Source organism: Typopeltis vanoorti, chromosome 24 (genome assembly GCF_054136105.1).
Source record: "Typopeltis vanoorti isolate ZY-2024b chromosome 24, IOZ_Tvanoo_1.0, whole genome shotgun sequence".
In the NCBI taxonomy this organism is placed as follows: domain Eukaryota; kingdom Metazoa; phylum Arthropoda; class Arachnida; order Uropygi; family Thelyphonidae; genus Typopeltis; species Typopeltis vanoorti.
Window position 1 is genome coordinate 51,428,707 of NC_143572.1, and position 20,849 is coordinate 51,449,555.

The window sequence follows — 20,849 nt, forward strand, 5'->3', positions numbered from 1 at the left end:
CACCAAGATCATGTTCTTCCTCTGGGTATTTTTCCTGCCATACTGGCAAAATACTTGTTTTGATAACTTTTCCTCTCCTATTCTGTTTAAGTGACATACTACCTTAGATTAGCCTTTCTAACACATTCTTGAATGCTAAGTGTTTTCAATGTTTTCTGTACCTAATTTCATAGTCTAAGTTTTAAATGCGGATTTTCACACCAAATTTATTACTGCAGTTATTCAACTTAGTTAGGGTATCCTTCAGACCTCTACTGGATTTATTTAGAAGTATTACATCATCTGCATAGAGTAAAGAGCTGAGATGAACATCTCTGAGTTTGATATTAGGTTTAATGCCATTTCTTTCCTGTGATCCCCACAGATGTCGAATAACAGTACAGAAAATGTGTACTGTTATTCGACATCTGATTTAACAACGAACCATATCTCCTTCAATTCTAACTGCTCATCTACAACTCAAATATATATTAACCATTTATATCATATACCATAATCTTTGGATAACTCATTTAGATCTAAAATAGCTTTCTGTAAGTTATCTTCAGAATTTGTAATTATTATTTGGTCGTCTGCAAAGAGGAGAGTGTTTAAGTTAACTGTAGGAGAAAGTTAATTCCTTAATGTAAATTTTTATTCCATTTTATTATCATTTCATTTAAGTAGATATTAAAAAGAGTTGCTGAGAGGGGACATCCCTGTCGGACCCCTTGGTTTATCTCTCTCGTATATGATAGCTCGTGATTTAATCTTATTTGTATTTGATAATATTCATATATACTTGTGATAGCTTTTAGGATATTATTTGGTATTTGTCTTTCTTTTAATATGTTAAATAATATGTTTCTTTTAACTTTGTCAAATGCCTTTTCAAAGTCAATAAATGCAATATGTGTTTCTAAATTATATTCTCTTCTTTTCTCTATTATTAATTTTAGGCAAAAGGCCGGGTCTATACATGATTGTCCTTTTCTAAATCCATTCTGTACTTCTAGAATAAAGTTTTTGGAATATTTCATTAGTTTGTTATTTAAGATTCTGCTATATATTTTGTAACAGGAATTTAGTATACTGATACCTCTATAGTTTTTAGGGTAATCTCTATTACCTTTCTTGAAGATAGGAATCACAATTGCTTTTTTCCATTCTATTGGGGGGGGGTATACCAGTTGAGTAAATTTTATTTAAAAATAATAAAAGTCTTTCTTTGAATCTTGTTCCTGAGTATTTATATAGTTCTGAACCTAGCTTATCTTCTCCAGGTGATTTTCCGTTTCTTGTTTCTTTCAGGCTGATTTCTAATTCTTCTTCAGTTATTTCCTTTTCATTTTTGTTAATTGTTTGCCAGTTGTCTTTTTAAAAATATTTGTCTGTCCACAGTTCTGTGTAGTAATTTAGAAATTCTTCTAATTTCAATTCAGTGTTTAATTTTATGTTTTCTTTGGTATCTGCATTTAAGTGTTTCAAAATCCTATATACATTGGGTCTTATTTTATTTAAATCATGTTCTAAATTAGAAACAAATTTATTCCATGATTCTCTATGTCTTTTTCTGACTTCTCTTTTAGCTATGGCTCTTATTCTTTTATATTCTATTTCATCTTCTAATCTTTTACTGCTTAACCATTTGTGATAGGCTTCTTTTTTCTTTTTGATTATTTCTTTGATTGTATCATCCCAGATCTTCAGTTTTTTTCTTTTATTGGATTTTTTGGTCTTTCCTAAGCTTTCATTTGCTACTGTATTTAGTATCGTTTTTATATTAAGCCATTCTATTTCTTCATTTTGTTTTATTTGATCTAGATATTGGTTAATTCTTTGTTCATATAGCCATTGTACATTTGTGTCATACTAGGCCTAAATCCTTGATACGCATGATGATGATGATTTATATCATATAATGGTAGTGATTTAACAGTGTTTCTCCTCGAACTTTGTCATATACCTTTTCCAAATCTGTAAAATAAATACAGATCCTTGTTATATTCTCAAGATTTCTGAACTAATCTTAGAGTGAAAATCTGATCCTGACAATCTCTATTTGCCCTGAATCTAGCTTGTTCTTAGTTTTTTTTCAAGTATATGTGCATAAATCTTATCAGGAACACTCAGCAGGGAAATTTTCCTGGAATTCTCACAAGCAGTGTTTTATTTCCCTTTTTATAGATGGAGAGAATGAGAGCTCTTCTGCAATCATCTGGAATCAGATCTGCTGACTAGGCCTTCTGAATTATGTAATGTAACACAGTAAAACTTTTATACTTCCATATTTGAGCATTTCTAGTCAATATTATCTAATCCAGCTGCCTTTCTGCATTACATATTTTTGATAGCTTTTTCAACCTCAAGTTTGGTACTTCTAATCGCATTTCTATTGAATGTTTTCTACCGTGTTATCACTGCTTGTTTAATTTAGTAATCTTTCAAAGTAACTGAAAGAATGCCAGTCTGACTGGTTAACATTGCTGCTCGCAAATCAACAGGCAAATCTGCAAGTTCACATTCTGCTGTAAGCATTGATGTTTGTAATTGTCTTTAAGTGGGAGATGAATTCATTGCCCAGTGCAAGACTACTATCCCACTTCTTGGAGGTGTGAAGCAGCTTGAAAAAGTTCCATACCTGGTCTTTGGAAAAGAGTTTCTCGACCATGCAATAAATATATCTCCTCATTCCTGAATTACATGGACCAGGGTGTATATTATTTATTTATTCCAGGGTGTATATTATTTATTTATATACTTTTACTCAGACTACTGCTGCTAATGAAGATGAGAAAAAACTGACTTTGGGGCATAACATAATATTTTGCAGATGCAGCATGAAGTGAGGTAACAGCAGAGTGTACAAATGGTGTTTGGAAGAAACTGCTGAAAATAGATATTCATACGTTTATAGGATTCGACAAACAAGAGGTTGGCAACAAGATAATGCTACCAGCATAAGCTGACTTACTTGCCAGGAACTTTTTATATCTTTTTTTTTTCTTGACTGCCAATTTAGCTTCATGAGTCCACCGTGCAGTTCTGATTTTTCTATTCTTCAATCAATCAGTGTTTTCTTCAGGGTCTGCTAAAATTTCAAAGGTTTAGTTCCTGCGTTCATGTTTTTTTTCAATAAAGAAGAATATTTGTGTATTTGAGTCTATAGTTCACCTCTGAAAGCTGCTCAACACTGATTCATTTTAAAACTTTCTTGCACACTTTTCTTTTCAATACGATATTCAATCTTATCCTCCTCAAAACTGATTTTTGGGTGTAATCAATTGTGATTACTTCCACTTTCAAATCCTCTGTATACTCATGTGTCCTGAACCAGAATGAAGATATCACTATCAACAATAACAGAGTCGATGGTACTTTTCTTATTCCATGTTGACCATGGCGTTGGTAATGACTAGTTCATGTTCTGAATAGAAATCCAGCAAGTACTACTATTATTATTAGCTATGCTCTTTTCCCAAAACATTTCTACATGTCTGGTAATGATTTTCTACTCTGCTGTTCAGATCTCTAACACTAACAAGGACTAACATTTCCTTTTTCTTTGTATCAGCTGCTTTCCCTAAGGCCTCAAAAAATTCCTTCTTCTTCTTCTTTATAACCCCCTGTAGGACCATTGGCACAAATAAGTCTCATTATCAAGTTCCCCATTCTGATATTTGTCCACATCACTTTATTTCAGTGTTTTTAAAACTACAGGTCACAACCAACTTATTTTTTTTAATGAAATATAATAGAAATATCAGGTGCATCTCATAGATTTTGTAGCTTTAACACGTTTATGCTGAGCAGGTTCAAATCCCTCATTTCTCTTCAAGAGTGAACGCACTTGACAATATTATGTCATTTCTGCATTGAGCAAGTGCATTTTTACAAAGTTTTAGATATATATGGCATACTAGTTTGAATGTTTTCGATTACATTTTAATTGTAAAATCAATATTGTATTAATGATAACGTATAGTTCTGTGGGAGGGGAGTTGTTTATCATTAAATAGAATGGGGTTGTTTTCATTCCAAATATATCCAATTTACACTAATTGTTGCTACATATAGTACGCAGACTATATGTGTCCCTACTGTTATGGTACAATAAAAACTACTTGTTTTTCTTGCATTTCCAGTATAGCATCTGTTGGGAAGAGGAGAGTAAATGAATAAAAATGAATCCTATGTTTTATGACAAATATTGGTGGCATTAAATAAAACATTCCTTAATTCCTGTTTCGTATTTTGAGTTTTTTTTCTTTCTATTCTATGTTGTATTGAAATGTTAATAAAATTAATGTCTGGTATTAACTTTTTTATGTTTTTTGTTTTTACTTTATTATATGTAGTAATTTTTCATGTGTGTACATTGCATGCATTTTTCACCTAGAGGTAGTGCAACACCAGGCAATTAGAGGGAAAAGGTGAAGTAAGTTAAGCATACTTCACCATCTTCCAAAAATTAGTTTACTATCTTGGAGCCATATCAGATATTAAACTGATAAGAACAGATGTGATACATGAGAGGTGGCAGAGTGCTTGGAGCTTGCTTTACTTTTGCTGTGAGTCACCTGGTGTTGTACAACCTCAGTCTCTTTGAGGTATTGCTTCTTGGCCATATATATGAGAGACATCAAGAAATTAAGTTCCGATGGGCTGTCAGAGAAACAAAAATATACTTACAAAATAAAAACTTTATTCAAAATTAAAGTAGACATTTTTCACTACTTTTCTACATAATTTCCGTCATTGTTCAGGCACTTATCATAATGGGACACCAAGAGTTGTATACCTTCATCGAAGAAGGTTGCTGCCTATGATGCAAACCACATATTGACTGTTTCTTTGACCTCATCATCATCATCGTCTTGAAACAGCCGGAAAGAAGTTGTTGTGTTATGCTGCCCTTGTGTGTGGGCAAGTATTATCATGACTCAAAACATCACTCCTGGTAAGCATGCTGTCGTTTATTCTGGATCGCACAATACAGTTTCTTAAGGGTTTGGCAGTACATACTCACATTGATTGTGGAGCCTTGACCCAAGAAGTCTACCAGTAAAATTCCTTGTATGTCCCAAAACACAGTGCACATGATTTTCTGAGTGGAAAATCTTCAATTTCAATTTTGTCTTGACTGCTGATGAGGTGTGCTTCCACTCCATGGACTGTTGTTTGGATTCAGGGATTGCGTGCGACACCCAAGTCTCGTCTCCAGTGACAAGTCTGCTCAGGAAATCACCATCCTCATGGTAGCATATCAAGAATTCCAATGCTTCTAAAGAATTCGAAGAATTCCAGACTTCTAAAAACGACTTTTTTTTTCGGATGCCTCTCTTCTGGTGGTCTCCACTCAGCACTCTGGGGCTTTGTTTCGAGCTCATACTCAAAATACCATTTCGTCACCAGTAACGATCGTTTCAAGGAAGTTTGAGTCCTTATAAGTGGTTTTAATGAGGTCTTTGTAGTGTTCAATTCGATATTTTTTGGTCGGCAGTCAACTTGTGGGGAACAAATTGCGAATTCAGTTTACGAAGGCCCAAACTCTCAGTCAAAATGTTGTGCACAGTTGATTTTGGAATCCCCAATTCATCTTCAATTAATCTTTCTTTGATGAAATCACGCACTTTTTGGATGTTAATTTCGCTCAGTCCATATTTTGGAAGGCCCAGCTTTTCGTCGTCCTCAAGCGTCTCACGACCACTTTGAAATCACTTAAACCACTCGTAAACTTGAGTACGCGATAAGCATTCATCACTGTATGCTTTTTGAGGCATTTGATGCATTTCGGTAAAACTTTTACCAAGTTTAACACAGAAGTCAATCTCAGCTCTCTGTCTGAAACTCATTTTCTGACCATTCATCAAAACACACTGTCACTTTTGGCACTAGAACTTGGCTTCTAATGATATAAATGTCATAAACAGTTGACACAACACTAATGAAGGTTGCTTCTTTCAACAACAAAAGATACAACAGGTGGCACCACTAGTTTCTTCTATTTTCGAAAAGTTCGGTTTCTTTTTGGACAGAGGGTGTAAATGTTATTTAGATGATTCTGTATTATTTTTACAAAAAGATTTTGGAAGAGCAGCTAAGAAGAGTAATCAGTCTATAATTATTACATTTTTGGACATTGCTTTTTTTTATGTATAGGCAATATTTTGCCAACTTTCCACTTATTTAGGATAGGTCCCGGTGAAAAGAATATTATTAAAAATTTTTTTTAAATGTTTAAGTAGATCAGGTCCACCACACTTATAGCATTGTGGGAGTTTCGTCGATTTCAGGTGCTTTGATATGTCATTTCTTCTTCTAGCATTACCAGTTGTGTGTCTTTCTCACTGTTGGATATAGATGGGTGCAAGTTTTCTTCTTTAAAGATATCAGAGAAGTAATTGCACCAGATGTGTTCTATTTTTCTAATATTTTCAGTATTACCTTGTTCTGAGTATCTTTCATGGTGAGTGGTGAAAGAATGCATTCTTTAGCTGTGGAGTAGAGAAATTTGGAGAAGGGATGTAAATAGGATAGATTCTGCATTTCTGCACACTCTGCTTGGGTCATCATATGGCTTATTAGATGTTCTTTAGCCTCTTTTCTATTCTCGTATTTCTCAATTATCCTAGGTGTTATCCAGTGATCATTTAGTTTTGTTTTTTTCCTTAAAAATCTGTCAGATACGCTAGTTTATAATATTTTTCAGAAAATTTCATTCCTCTTCAACATTAACTTCTTTTTTTCCCCTCCCTGTCTTTCCTTTATACATCAATTGATCTCTTATATTACTTAAACACACGCAAATAAAAAAATTAGAATAATCAAAGAAAATAATTATTACCAAATATGAATTAGCATAATCTAAATCTACGTACTCTGTAGATTATATAACCATGTAAACATAAAAATGTAACATAAATTATAAGAAAACTGTTATTTGAAAACATTCACAAAATTAGAATAATTTTTAACGTTATTAAAAACATTAGAATAATGCAAAAATAACAGTCAAAGGGAAATAACATGATAATTAGTGCTTTGTTGTATCCACCTTAGCTTTTATGACCGTGCATAAATGGTTGGGCATATTATTTACTAATGGCTCACAGTCTTTCTTTTTTTAATCAAAACATGACCATAAGGTCTGCAGACTAGAAACAATTTATTTTTGTCTCTTGGGGCAACTTGAAGATATTTCTTCATAATTTCCCAAAACCCCAAGCAATGGAGTTTAAATCTAGAGTTTGCCGGCCAAGGAATTACAATGATTTGCCTTTCTTTGAGCCATCTAGTAGTATGGTCTTGGGAGTGTGACAAGAAGCTGAATCTTGCTGAAAAAGGAAATCATCATCACATAAATCTTCCAATGCTGGTAACAAAGTGCTAAAGAATTTCTTGATACACTTTGGAATTGACTCTTTCGTATACAATGCACAGCCTACCTGGACCCTTTGCAGTTATACAAGACTATAACAGGATAGAGGTTGCAAATTTCACTGAACATTTCATGCATTCTTTATCAAATGCTTCTTGCTAAAAGGTGCCATATCCCTTGATGACCATAGGACACACAAATCATACTCACATCGTTAAAAAGTACCATTTTCCAGTCCTTTTGACCTCACAACAGTCTCTGCTTACACCACTGCACTCTAGCTACCTTTCACTTGGAAGTCATAAGCAGCTTCATCTTAGGCACACATGATTTAAAACCCAATTTGTGAAGTTGCCTCAATGTCATAGATTTAGATACATTCACACATAGTTCTTTCCATCTTATACTTCGGAAGCAGGTTTTCTTCACGATATTCTTCAATATCCTCATTTCTTAATGTAGTTATTACTTTTTGACTGCTATTGCAGCGATTATTTTGAATACTCAAGTTATTAGAATACTGTCTCAATACCCTACTCACACTTGCTTGAGAACATTTCAATTCCTTAGCAATAAACTGTTGAGTTTGGCTTTCTTTGTGTAGAGCAGTGTTTCTCAACATGGGGCATATGCCTCACAGGGGGGGGGGATTTGAATATTTTGGGGAGCAATTAGAAAATGATGTTGCATTCATCATCTCATCGCTGATATACTCAAAACACTCACCACTGTCGGCGAGGGGGGGGACATCAAAATCGTTGAGGCGGGGCATGATCCAAAAAAGTTGGGTTGGGAAATACTGGTGTAGAGTCACCTCACGGAACTTCTTAGTTTCTGATATGTCACTCATTTGATCCATGTTTAGCAAATGATTAACTCAAATCCACATGCAAACTATTCTTTACACACAAGTCAATCCCACAGCTACTGAAATATATGCTATTTCAATGCTCTCCTCAAAACCGACTGGAAAATTTTGAATATTCTAATATTTTGAAGCACGTTAAAAATTATTCTAATTTTGTGAATGTTTTCAAATAACAGTTTTCTTATAATTTAAATTACATTTTTATGTTACATAGTCATATAATCTACAAAGCATGTAGATTTAGATTATGCTAATTCATATTTGGTAATAATTATTTTCTAAGCTCTTTGGTCAGAAAGACCTGGGTTTCAATTCCAGCCAGTGACATGAGGAACCTTTATCTGGTCTCTTTCGACAAAAGAGACCAGATAAAGGCGAGTTAGCCAGTCTCATACGAAAGTGTGTGTGTGTGGGGGGGGGGGGTCACCCAGAAACTCGAGTTTTTCATCCCCCAAAACAGACAGGCCCCATGAACACACATGGATTACAGTAAAGAATACTTAAGACTCAGCCACAGGCCTGATTTGTCAGCTATGTCAGTCCCAAGACTGGATAAAATTAGGGGAATTGAAATTGTGCCATACTTCCTGTAAAAGGGAAGTAGGTTGTTGTATCATTACACAAATAAATAAAAAACATGCGATAAATTAGAATGGCAAAACATTCAACATATTTTCTTTGATTATTCTATTTTTTTTTGATTCAGTGGTGCAGTCATGTATATCATATATATTACTTATCTTATTTACTAGTGTTTTTTTTTTTTTTTTTCTGGTGCAAAATTAGTCATATTATATATATACATATATAAATTTGAAATGCTGAGATATGCTGATGCAAAAATTTCTCAGTGACTATACTACATAAACGCTTGTTCACATCAAATGTCATGAATCAGATGGATGAATATGAAGAATCAGATTCATCAGATGAATTTCATTGCCAGGTGTGAGACCACTGCCCTGCTTATTGGAGGGCTGATGTGCTGAAAAATTGTGACAAACCATGGAATTTAAACATTATTCTACATATTCCCCACAAAGTATTATACACTTGTTACAATGCTGCTACATGATTTGCAATCCTCTGAGAAAAAGTCTTTCCCTCGTTGCACAAACCAGCCCTTTTGCTTCTAGGTGTTTATCAGAACTTTTCAGCCCCTCACCCCCATATGTAAAATGAAAATAAAAAATTGCAAATATATACAGGGTGTTCGGGATAAATTTGACAGTTTCGTAAGGAAAAAGAAAATCTTCTTTGTATCTATTAAATTTAATGAATTGACAAAAAAACATTACAGGCAGAGTTAATTACAATACTATCAACAAGATTTACTCAAAATAACCACCATTAGCATCGATCACAGCTTCAATTCTGCTTCGGAACCTCGAACAAGCTGATGCTACAGTCTCCCTGGGAAGGGCCGCAAAAACTGTTTTAATTTTATCCATTAACTGGGCTTTTGTATTACTGGAAGTGCGATTGGTGTCTTTTTCAACTGCGCCCCATACAAAATAATCCATGGGGTTAAGGTCTGGGGAGTTTGGAGGCCAAACATCTGGACTGGTGAAGTCGTAGAAATTTTCAGACAACCATTTTTGACTTTTCCCAGAGGTGTGGCAAGGGGCCGAATCCTGCTGCCATACATACGGCCTACCATTGGCTACCCTTGTTATCCAGGGCTTGACTACAGTTAGCAACTCCACGAACAAAGCCCGAATTCCAATGCCAGGGTTCTTCAACACCTGTTCCTGCAGATTTGCGAGGAATTCTGCTGTACGAACGCAATCAGATCGTCTGCTAGGGATCTTTCTTCTTGCTACATCCTCGTAGTCACCATTGCAAGTCTCTAGTTCATGCCTGATTGTTTTTACTGTATTCAGGGAGCATTGGGCAGCAGTCGTAATATCCTTATTTTGATGGCGGGCACGAATCATCATGATACAAGTTATTCTCTTCCATGATTCAGGTGGGTTCCAGCTATCCATCCTTTCTGACATCTTGTATATGAATGAAGAAGGGTCCAAACTTTTAAATGAAGAGAAGTGTGTGTTAATACATGTAACTTACGGAAAAATATAATTAATTATAAATATGTCAAATTTATCCCGAACACCCTGTATATATATATATATATATATATATAAAATTAATAAAAATGAAAAAAAAAAAAAAAAAAATGCTTAGTCAACCGAAGGTACAAATGTAATGTAGGTTCTCTAATAACCATTTGTGAGTGGAAACCATGTGGAAAAAAAAGATGACTGGAGTAGAGCTATAATACAAATTAAAGCTCTACTCCAGGAAAATAAAACAATATGAGGATTATAAAGCCATTTCTTTACTGTTCCGGGAAAGATTTATGCAAGTATATTTGAGAAAAGACTAAGAAAATTGCTGCAAAAACCTGAAGACCAAACTGAGTTTAGGCCATCTAAGGTAGCTAATATTAGGTTTTTATGTTATGACAATCAATTGACATCCCAAAGGATTTCTACTTAAGCTTTGTTTATTAAAAAATAATTAAATAAATAAATAATAAAAAAAAGGCATATGTAGGAAACCAATGAGGGAACTGTTTCAAAACACTAAATCTGCATTGTGTAAATGGAACCTTATAAGAATCAAGATATACATACAATAATAAGTTAGAAATAATCCTTCATTCTATGAAGTCTCCTTCACATATCACTCTCTCACTATTGCCACTTCACTCCCTTTCACACACACATGGGGAGAGAGAGAGATAGAAGTAGGGAGATATATACAGGGCTGCCCTGTGTAGGTGTGCCCTGCACAAAGACACCTGATCAGGAGGGGTGCCATTTCATTTTAATTTGCAAATTCTATTTTAAGGAGGAGCTGAAATATAACTTTGAACAAAGGCACCTCTTACCCATAGGACGGCACTGGAAGAGAGCAATTCAGATGTCATTAAACATTTGAATTGCTCTCTTCTATACTGAAAATCAAATATTTTGAGGAAGATCTTAGAAATCCATCTCAAATGTGAGAATAGTATTTTATGGGTGAATGGATTTGTATAGTTAGTAGCTGTTCGGAGATAAAGTAATGTATTGAAAAAAAAAAAAAAAAAAAAAGAAAAATTGTATGCTGAGAAGACAACATTTGTAGTATGGTTATGCCAAGCGAAATTAAAGTTTGGAGTAACCTCAAGATGTGGTCTAGTGGCTAGGATACCTGGCTTTCACCCAGGAGGCCCGGGTTCGATTCCCGGCATGGGAATATATATTTGGGGTGCTTAAGGGTCAAAGCTGTATAACTGAGAGGAGACCTCCACATAGCCTTTAAAGGAATGCGGAGAACCGACCAGGGCTTCTGACCTAATGTCCAATCCTCACCTTCTCGTGGTGCACCCTGTTGGGTATCTACTTTGATACTGAACGAACGAGGATGGGCTGGCAATTTGGGATTTAGCCGACCAAATTGTATTCTTATTGGTTAAACCAAAATAAAAAATGATGGTACAACATGACAAAATTTCATGCCGGCTGGGGCGTCGCCCGGTTAAACAAGGCCCCCGTTGTTTTCGCCAGGGAACCAGGGCGAACAGCGAAAAGTCAGCTACTGGAACAAATCTGAAAACAAACCCCAACTCAACATCACCCGAGTTAAAGATCGGTACTATCAACGTAAGAAGCCTGAATGGCAAAGAAATGGAGCTAGCTGAGGAATTAGATAAGTACCAGATCGACATAATAGGGGTGACTGAAACAAAAAAGACAAAAACTGGTGAGATCTTCCTGAGCAATAAATACAAAATGTTATATTCAGGCAATGACAATCAAGGAAAAGAAGGAGTAGCCATAGTATTCAACACAAAATACGAGGCTAATCTTCTTGAATGGCAGTCAGTCTCAAGTAGAGTAATGTGGGCAAATATGAGAATGGGGAACTGGACAATGAGACTTATTTGTGCCTATGGTCCCACAGAAGGTTCTACTAAGGTAGAAGTGGAGGAATTTTTTGAGGCTTTAGAAAAAGCAACTGACACAATGAAAAAGGAAAAGTTGGTCCTTGTTGGGGATCTAAATAGTAGAGTAGGAAATGATTGTGAGACATACAAAAATATTTTGGGAAAATTTGGAGAAAAGAGCAAAGCTAATAATAATGGCAAATATCTGTTGGATTTCTGCTCAGGACATGGGCTGGTTATTACTAACACCATGTTCCAACATAAAAATGTGCACAAATTCACATGGAGAGAAGAGGCTAGGAATAAGAAAAGTCTCATTGACTATGTTATTGTTGATAGTGATGTTTTCTCCCTGGTGCAGGACACCAGAGTGTACAGAGGATTTGAAATTGGAAGTGATCACTATTTAGTCTTGAGCAGGATAAAATTGAATTTCATATTGAAAAGAATAACATGTAAGAAAGTTTTAAAGCGAATAAAAGTTGAGCAGCTCTCAGATGTGAACTGTAGACTAAAATACAGAAATATTATTGAAGAAAAAATGAAAGAGTTTGAGAACAGGAATCAAACCTTGGAGATTCAGTGGCAAACTCTGAAGGAAACATTGATTGATTCTGCCAGAGAGGCATGTGGTGAGGTTGTGTGCAAGGATAAAAAAATCAGAACTCCCTGGTGGACACAGGAAGTTAAAGAGGCAGTGAAGGAAAAGAAGAAAGCATATCAAAAGTTCCTGGCAAATAAGTCAGCTCTTACTCTTACAGAATACAGAAACAAATGTAAGAAAGCTAAACAGTATGTAAAACTAGCTAAACAAAAGTCATGGGAGGACTTTGGCAAGAATATAGAAAATAAATATCAAGAAGGTGGCAAAATATTCTGGAGGTTGTTGAAGAAGCTTAGGAATGGAGGAAAGAGTGCTGTAAAAGGAATTAGAGATGATAAAGGTGAAATGAAAACAGGAGAAAAAGATATCCTTGAAGTATGGAGTAATTACTTAGAAAAACTGCTAAATGAAACAAGCAGTGATGACAGTACACTGGTAAAAATCACTGACCAGGCATGCAGTCAGGAATACATATCCATACTTGAAGTAGAAAAAGCCATCAAAGGCTTGAAATGTGGAAAGGCAGCAGGAGTAGATGATATTCGACCAGAAATGCTGAAGTATGGTGGTATAAGAGTCTTACAGTGGCTGCACTGCATAGTTCAGAAAGCCTGGACAGAGGGACGAATTCCTGATGATTGGAGTAGAGCTCTCATAGTACCCATATATAAAAAGGGAAATAAAACTGAATGTGAGAATTACAGAGGTATTTCCCTACTGAGTGTTCCTGGCAAAATCTATGCAAGTATACTTGAGAAACGGTTGAGAAGAATTGTGGAAGAAAAGCTTGGTGAAGAACAAGCTGGATTCAGGCCAAATAGAGGCTGCCAGGATCAGATCTTCACTTTACGACAAATAGTCGAGAAAGCATGGGAATATAACAAAGATCTGTATTTAAGTTTTGTTGATTTGGAAAAGGCATATGACAAGGTGCCAAGAGAGAAGCTATTCAATACGCTGCAGTTATATGGTGTCAATGGGGCATTATATCAAGCAATGCTTAGTCTTTATTTGAGTTGTGAGTCAGCAGTTAGAATTGAAGGAAGTACAGGAAGATGGTTTAATGTTAAATGTGGTGTGAGACAAGGATGTACATTATCCCCTCTGTTATTCATTATCTATATGGATCACATTATGAAGGAATGTAGTATTAATCCTGATATCAAAATTGGAGATGTTAATGTCAGCTCTTTGCTTTATGCGGATGATGTTATACTTCTAAATAAATCCGCTACAAGTCTGCAAGATTCTCTGACTAAATTGAATAGCTGTTGTAATAGATATGGTATGAAGGTCAGCAATAAAAAGACAAAGACAATGAAAATAGGCAGAATCATTGAAAATGTCAACTGTGTTGTGAATGGAGAACCTGTGGAACAAGTAAAACATTTCAGCTACTTAGGCACAATTTTTACTGAAGATGGTAAACTAAATATAGAGATAGACAACAGAATCAGCAAAGCTGGTATCATGGGAAGTCAATTGAATAAATTCATATGGAATAAGAAAGAAATTAGTCGGAACACTAAATTAGCTGTATACAACACTGTGTTCAAACCAATTTTAACTTATGGATCTGAGAGCTGGGTCAGAAGTAAAATACTTGACCAAAGACTAGAGATTGCAGATATGAGAGTCCTGAGAAAGATTAGAGGCATGAACAGATGGCATCAATGGCAATATCATATTAAAAATGAGGATATTAGGAAAGAACTTGACATTGTCAGCATCCAGGAATGCGTTAGCAGAGCTAATCTCAGATGGTACGGTCACTTAAATAGAATGGGAGAGGAAAGATTAGCAAAACAAGTGTTCTCTGCCAGGTTGGCAGGAAAACGACCCAGAGGAAGACCAAGATATAGGTGGATTGATATGGTACAAAGTGCCTTAGACGATAGAAATATAAGATCTGATAATGTTGGAGTCTTGACAAGTAACAGACTGATTTGGAGGAAAATTGTAGATAGGAAGTTGGTAATGATGTAGTTTTCTCATGTAGTACTGTCATATCCTGTACACCCCTTGAGGGTACATGGCAGGAATTTGATGATGATGATGATGATGTAACCTCAAGATGAGAAATTATGGGTGTTGTCAAAAGAAAGACCAGGAAAAAAAAAAGTTTTTTTTTTTTCTGAGAAATAAAGTGTTATTAGAAGTAAAAACGGTGGGAAAAATCAGAATTTAAGATGCAGAAGCTGATATTCTGGAACTTTTGGTGATCTGTGTAGTGTGAGCCTCATCAAATTAAAAAAATGAGTGCAGTGTACTAATATACAGAAAGAAGAGAGTAGACACATTACAGAACACTAACATCGGTTACAAGTTTGAGGAGAGAGAGAGAGAGAGATCCATCCACTAGCACATGTATCCAGAACAGAAAGCTGGCAACTCTCTCAATTGAAGAAGTCAGACCATAATGATGAGAGCTTACTTTTAATAGACCTTTGTGTGACAAAATCACTGAAAGGCCTAAGAGATATGTCAAGAGCAACCAGTTGAAGATCCTCCAAACTTTTCCATGGCAGAATATGTCCATGGGTAAAATGAGTGATACAAACAAGACTCTCTCTCTGTTGATCAATACTGATAGAATCCACACTACCAATTATTTATTAATTTAGAGCAGGCATGACAAATTAATAACCTTTAGGCCTCATGCAGATCTAAACCATCTCCAATGCCACCTGCTTCATTGTTATTAGTATTCATAACCATGAATGTTTACTAAAATTATACATACCGAATGGCTTAAGATAAACAACCTGATATATGGTTTATTCAAAGGCACTTAAGCACCCCCCCCTCCTCCACAGCACTATGCAATCAGTTAACGACTAACTGTTAGTCACATTAGAGCTATTACAACAGCTGGATTACTGTGGCTTTCTTTCATTTGATGTGTATGTTAATATATTAACATTAATCTATTATATGTACACTGTTTTGATTTAAGTGCAAAAATTCTCTTCAACAAGTAAAAAGAAAAAAAAGGTGGAGGAATGGTAGCTGTTTATTCATGTTAGAAATGAACTAGCCTATATGCAAAATGAAATACATATAAAAAAAGAACATATGTTGAATTGTCAGAATAGCCCTGATGTGACAAATTGTCTCACAGAGAAGATGCCAACTGCATGAGCAGATAAATCTAAGCAGTTTTAAGATTGATATAGTAGACTGTTTATTTTTCTTTCAACCATTGCTACTCTACTGAATATTTTGTTTAACAAGTAAACCAAAAACTATTTTCTTTATTTTACTAAGTAGATCCCAACTTTTATGACTGATAAAACTTTTCCATTATGATTATACAAAATGTTGGGATCATTAATTTGTTGGGTTGTAGTTTATTGATGTACCATTCAAAAGGTTACAGCATTACACAAGGTAATAAAATATAAATCGCTAAATAAGTAAATAACATATCATTTACAAGAAAACAAATTTTTTATTTTATTTATTTATTTTTTTTAAAGAGCAATGTATAAGTTGAATTTAGGATTAAATTCATTTGTATAAATTAATTCTTTGTAAAAAAAATTAAAAAATTCCTGCAATTTTTCCAAGTCCAACTAGATTTGCTTAAGTGTATTATGGCTCAGCCAGATTAGTCAAACTACATTACTCTCTTCAATGAAGTGTCAGAATTCTGCCAGAACATGTAATTTATTTGTCAGTGATTCCTGCTATAATAACTACATTGATTAGTTAACTATATTCTTATTAATTGTCTATAGTCTGTATAAGAGACTGACAAACAGCATGTGGAAAAAAGAAAGTATGAGATGATCTAGCAGCTGCATCTGCACTCATTTCCTTTAATTCCAATGTGGTTGGGCATTCAGCACAATTAAACATTAAATTAATGGTCCTCATTTGTATTAACTGTACAACTTCATTTCATAAAGCATTCGATGTGGATTGTACAAGGAAGGGAAATGGCCTGTAAAGAATTCAAGAGGTCTGCATACATTTTTGGAAGCAGTTTTCTTTTATGTGGACAAGTGCAAGCTGAATGGAGTGCAGCTCAGCAGTATAATTACTGCATTAAAGTGAAATATGACTGGATACAATGCAGTCAGGAAAAACAGCAGCACAATCAAACAGATGTCTCAGATCTTGAAATGTCAGAAGAGATAGGTAAGAAGTCAGAGTGCTCTGCTCTGTGTGCATTAAACAGTTGCAAGCAGACTAATGATGGAGTATGTGACCTCCTTAGCTGAGATAGTGAGAGACAGCATGATTATTGTACTCCATCATGTTCAGTGCAATAATGTTGTCACTCCAACAGCTTGCACAATCTGTCACACACATACCAAATGGGTGAATGGCAGCCCAATGTGCGTGTAATATTAAACTTTTAAATGTAAGGATAAAAATACTAGTCTATGTAGGATGCTTAGGCAATGACTTTATTTTTAGGAGAGTTAAATGACAATAGTTTCTCTTGAAGCAATAGAGCAGGTTCATTTGTTTCAACATAAACACTCTTCACTGGACAATGTGCAAAATGCAACAGTCCTAAGAACTTGGTTTCTGTTACTACAGAGATAGGTGTGCAAACCCCCTCCTCCCCCCCAGTGAAAGCTTGAAACAATTACTAAAAGCTTGTAAATAGTATGTGATCAATTAAATTGCCTTCCTCAAGCAGGGCCAGCGAGAGAAATTTTCGGGCCCATGACAAGTCTATGGTCCAGGCCCCACTTAAAAAAGTGCATCACTTTTGTTTAATAAAAACAGTCATATAAAACATTAAACATTTATTTAAAAAAAGTGTACAATAAATTCAAAATCTTGGTGTTCTTCTGTCTTCAAATATTTCAGTAGTAAATGCTTGTTTTAAATCTTCTTTTGCCTTCTCACAATCCATTTTCTCCTTTCGTTTTTGATTTCCAGATTTATGATGATATATTTCTGTTGGTCAAATTTTTATTATTAAAAATATAATTTTAATAATTAAAAAATCAAATTAATAAGAATACTTACTTTTATTTTTTAGCACACTGCCTACGCTATACAGTTGCACACTTTACAAACAATCACAAAACCTTCATCTATCAAAATACTAACAAGAACGAAGCATTCTGGCAGGGAACATTACTGTGAATGCAATTACTAGCTAGTGCTAGCGCAGCCAACTGCAACAACCTTGCACGAACGCCTATTGACGTCATCACCTGCTATAACTATAGCAATCTGCACTGAGAGAATCCGTCTTCCGGACACTCATAGCGAGCTAAAGAGCGTTGCCGTCTGTCTAAAACAAAACACAGTATCATTCTCGATATGCCATTATCCTTTTATCATTGTTGTATTATTACGAGAATTAAAACCATGCATTACAAACACAGTTATGTGACATGTCAGGGCCCGTGACAAAAGTCTCAGATGTCACCCCTCTCGGTGGCCCTGTCCTCAAGTTACAAGAATGACAGTAAATCGTGAAGTCATCAATATGTAGAGCACTGCCTACTGTAAAAGGAAGTCATCAATGATTTACTTTGAAGGCAGAGAGAGTGTCACACTTAAGACAAGAGCCCTTGGAGAACACCTTCTTCTTGGCAACATGGCTGGGATGATGTGCTTCCCACAGAAAATTTGGTTAGAGTGAAAGTTTTTAATAAAAATAGGAAGATGATGTTTATTGAGACTTTGATTACAACGTCTTTAGATATGTCATATCTCCAGGCTATTTCATAGGCTTTTTCCATGTGAAAGAAAACTGAAAGATGTTTATGTTTCAGGAACATGAATCTCTTTATATAAAGATGTTTCCAGATGGATCAAATGGTCCAGTGCCAATTGGTGTCTATAAAAGCAACTTATGTGTTGGATTGTTATATGTCTTGTCCAATTTTAATGGATAAAGCACCACTGAAAATGTGCTCTACGATGAGGAGTCCTGTAGTTTGCATCCCTTTATGCAGACTACAGGCCTGCATAAAGTTTTTCGAGATATCCATGTACCTGTACTTGAATGGAGCCGACTTGCAAGCTGACCCGCTGTGGTGCATCGATTATGTTTTGCTGTTATATCCAAAAATCTGTTTTCATGCTCTATTGTAGAGGATGACCTCTTAGTAAACGTCCGGAACACATTCCATTGGTTAGAAATGCCTACCAAGAGTCTGGATACAATGCTGTGAGATTTCAAGCTCTCTGGCAAGATCAGTAATTCTGCACCTCTCTTCAAGCTTTCTAATAATTTTTCCCCATGTGAAATCATCTAGATAATGTCTGTGAGACATCACAAGACATTCACGTTTACACTTTATTCTTTCACGTAAAGAACTTCCTTCAAACACAATTCGCTTCATGCAGCTTCTTATTCTGTTGAGTGCTACCATGTGACTCTTTTGAGCACAATTCAAAAATCTGAATGTGTACTCGACTTTCTACTCGACATTGCGAGTTATAAAGATTGCCAGAAGATGAACCATCTGAATTTGCAGTTGTAATCTTCAGAAATAGTGTTCATCCATAGGTTTTTTACACCAGTGTATATATACATGTGTGTGGGGAAAAATAAATAAAAGTGCAGACTTGCATGTCCATTTTTAATCGCATTAGCAAAGGTCATTAAATATAAATTATTTAATTTATACCAATAAAATTAATTACCTGAACATTGGATTATTGAGTTCTCTGTTCATTATCATAGCTTCAAACATAGGCCCCTCACGTACCACAAATTCAATCATTCGATGGATAAGACATAGCAAACTTCTAAAAAATGAAACCAAAAAAGTGAAAAATATATTTTAGAGTTACAGATAATGAGAAAAAAAAAAAGACATAATAATAAAATATATTATCGGATCCAAATAAATATAAAAACAGAGATAAACTCACTTAAAAAAGTTATTTAATGAAAAATTTTGCCTTACTGTCTTAGATATCTTCAATACAGGATTATTGAATGGCAAATGAACAATAACAGACAATTCTAAAAAAGTGCCATCTTAGTAGCTAATGTAAAATAACTAAAAATGGCCAATAATTTCCTATCTTTAAAAAAAAAAAAAAAAAAAAAAAAAAATATATATATATATATATATATATATATATATATTTTAGAAATACACAGAAATAAAGTTAGGAAACACACACAAGTTAGAAAAGATTTAACAAATTTAAAAAGTACTATCCCCCACAATGGGGACAGATGTAGACCATTGGATCTGTTTAAGTTAGGATAATGAAGTAGAGTTTAATAGATTTCTTTAAAAAGACTTTCTATGAGGTAACGACTTTCATCAAGGACTTGTCTTGTTTCAACAAACAATGTTTAGTGTATATAGCATGCTCAAGTAAGTTCACATGGTTGAAGCTCATGATATTTTATATAAGACTTGTATTCTTCTAGAAAAATACTCCTCAAGTGAGTACAGGCTGTACTCACTTGAAGTGAGTACAGCCTGTAAAGTGAGTACATGCCTGTACTCACTTTAGTGAGTACAGGCATGGCAAACCCAAGGTACCTGATGTTGGACCATGCCTTACTTCATGTAATATACATCTGTTATATTATCTGTAGACTGGTCCCTCCCCTTCTTTCTTTGCTTCTTTCTCCTTCCCTCTCAATGCTATTAGAGTATTCAAGGTCTAGGGGTGAATCTTTTCTATCTTGCTAAGTCACTTCGTCTTATGCAGCCACCAAAGGAGACAAACTAGCCTCAATAGGTGTCGGTCCCAAGCCCGGATAAATGGCAAGGGTTGACGTCAGGAAAGGCATCCAGTCGTAAAACTTCATTGTCAGCTCTAGCTATGATCTAATGAGTCAAAGAGAAAGTGATATAAGGGCAAGGGCATACCCCATAAGCGACACGTGGACGAGGGCTACTGCATCAAGGGCGGGTGCGGTTAAAGAAGCGAGCCCAGCAAGTGGAGAGGATGTTGCAAGTGGGAACACTAAATGTTGGAAGCAACATTTAGTGTTAGGAACGACATCAGTTTTTTCTCTTCTGCTTTATTCGTTCTTTGCAGTGCCTGCATGCACGTGTCATAGTTGTCAATATTTATTAAATTTCTTTTAATTAATATTCCAGTATACGTTGTAAATTACTTAAATAATTTA

At 35.1% G+C, this 20,849-nt stretch overlaps 1 protein-coding gene and 1 pseudogene across 6 annotated transcripts in view; both read right to left on the reverse strand.

Moving 5' to 3' along the window:
• LOC150093191 (U2 snRNP-associated SURP motif-containing protein) overlaps positions 1-20,849 on the reverse strand; it is a 467,947-nt gene that overhangs the window by 156,059 nt on the left and 291,039 nt on the right. For all 6 annotated transcript variants that reach the window (XM_090413350.1, XM_090413354.1, XM_090413351.1 and 3 more), the window contains one exon: positions 19,394-19,498. In XM_090413350.1, the coding sequence (XP_090269476.1) occupies positions 19,394-19,498 (105 nt within the window). The remainder of the gene's footprint in view (positions 1-19,393; positions 19,499-20,849) is intronic.
• On the reverse strand, positions 4,361-4,519 carry LOC150093192 (U2 spliceosomal RNA; annotated as a pseudogene).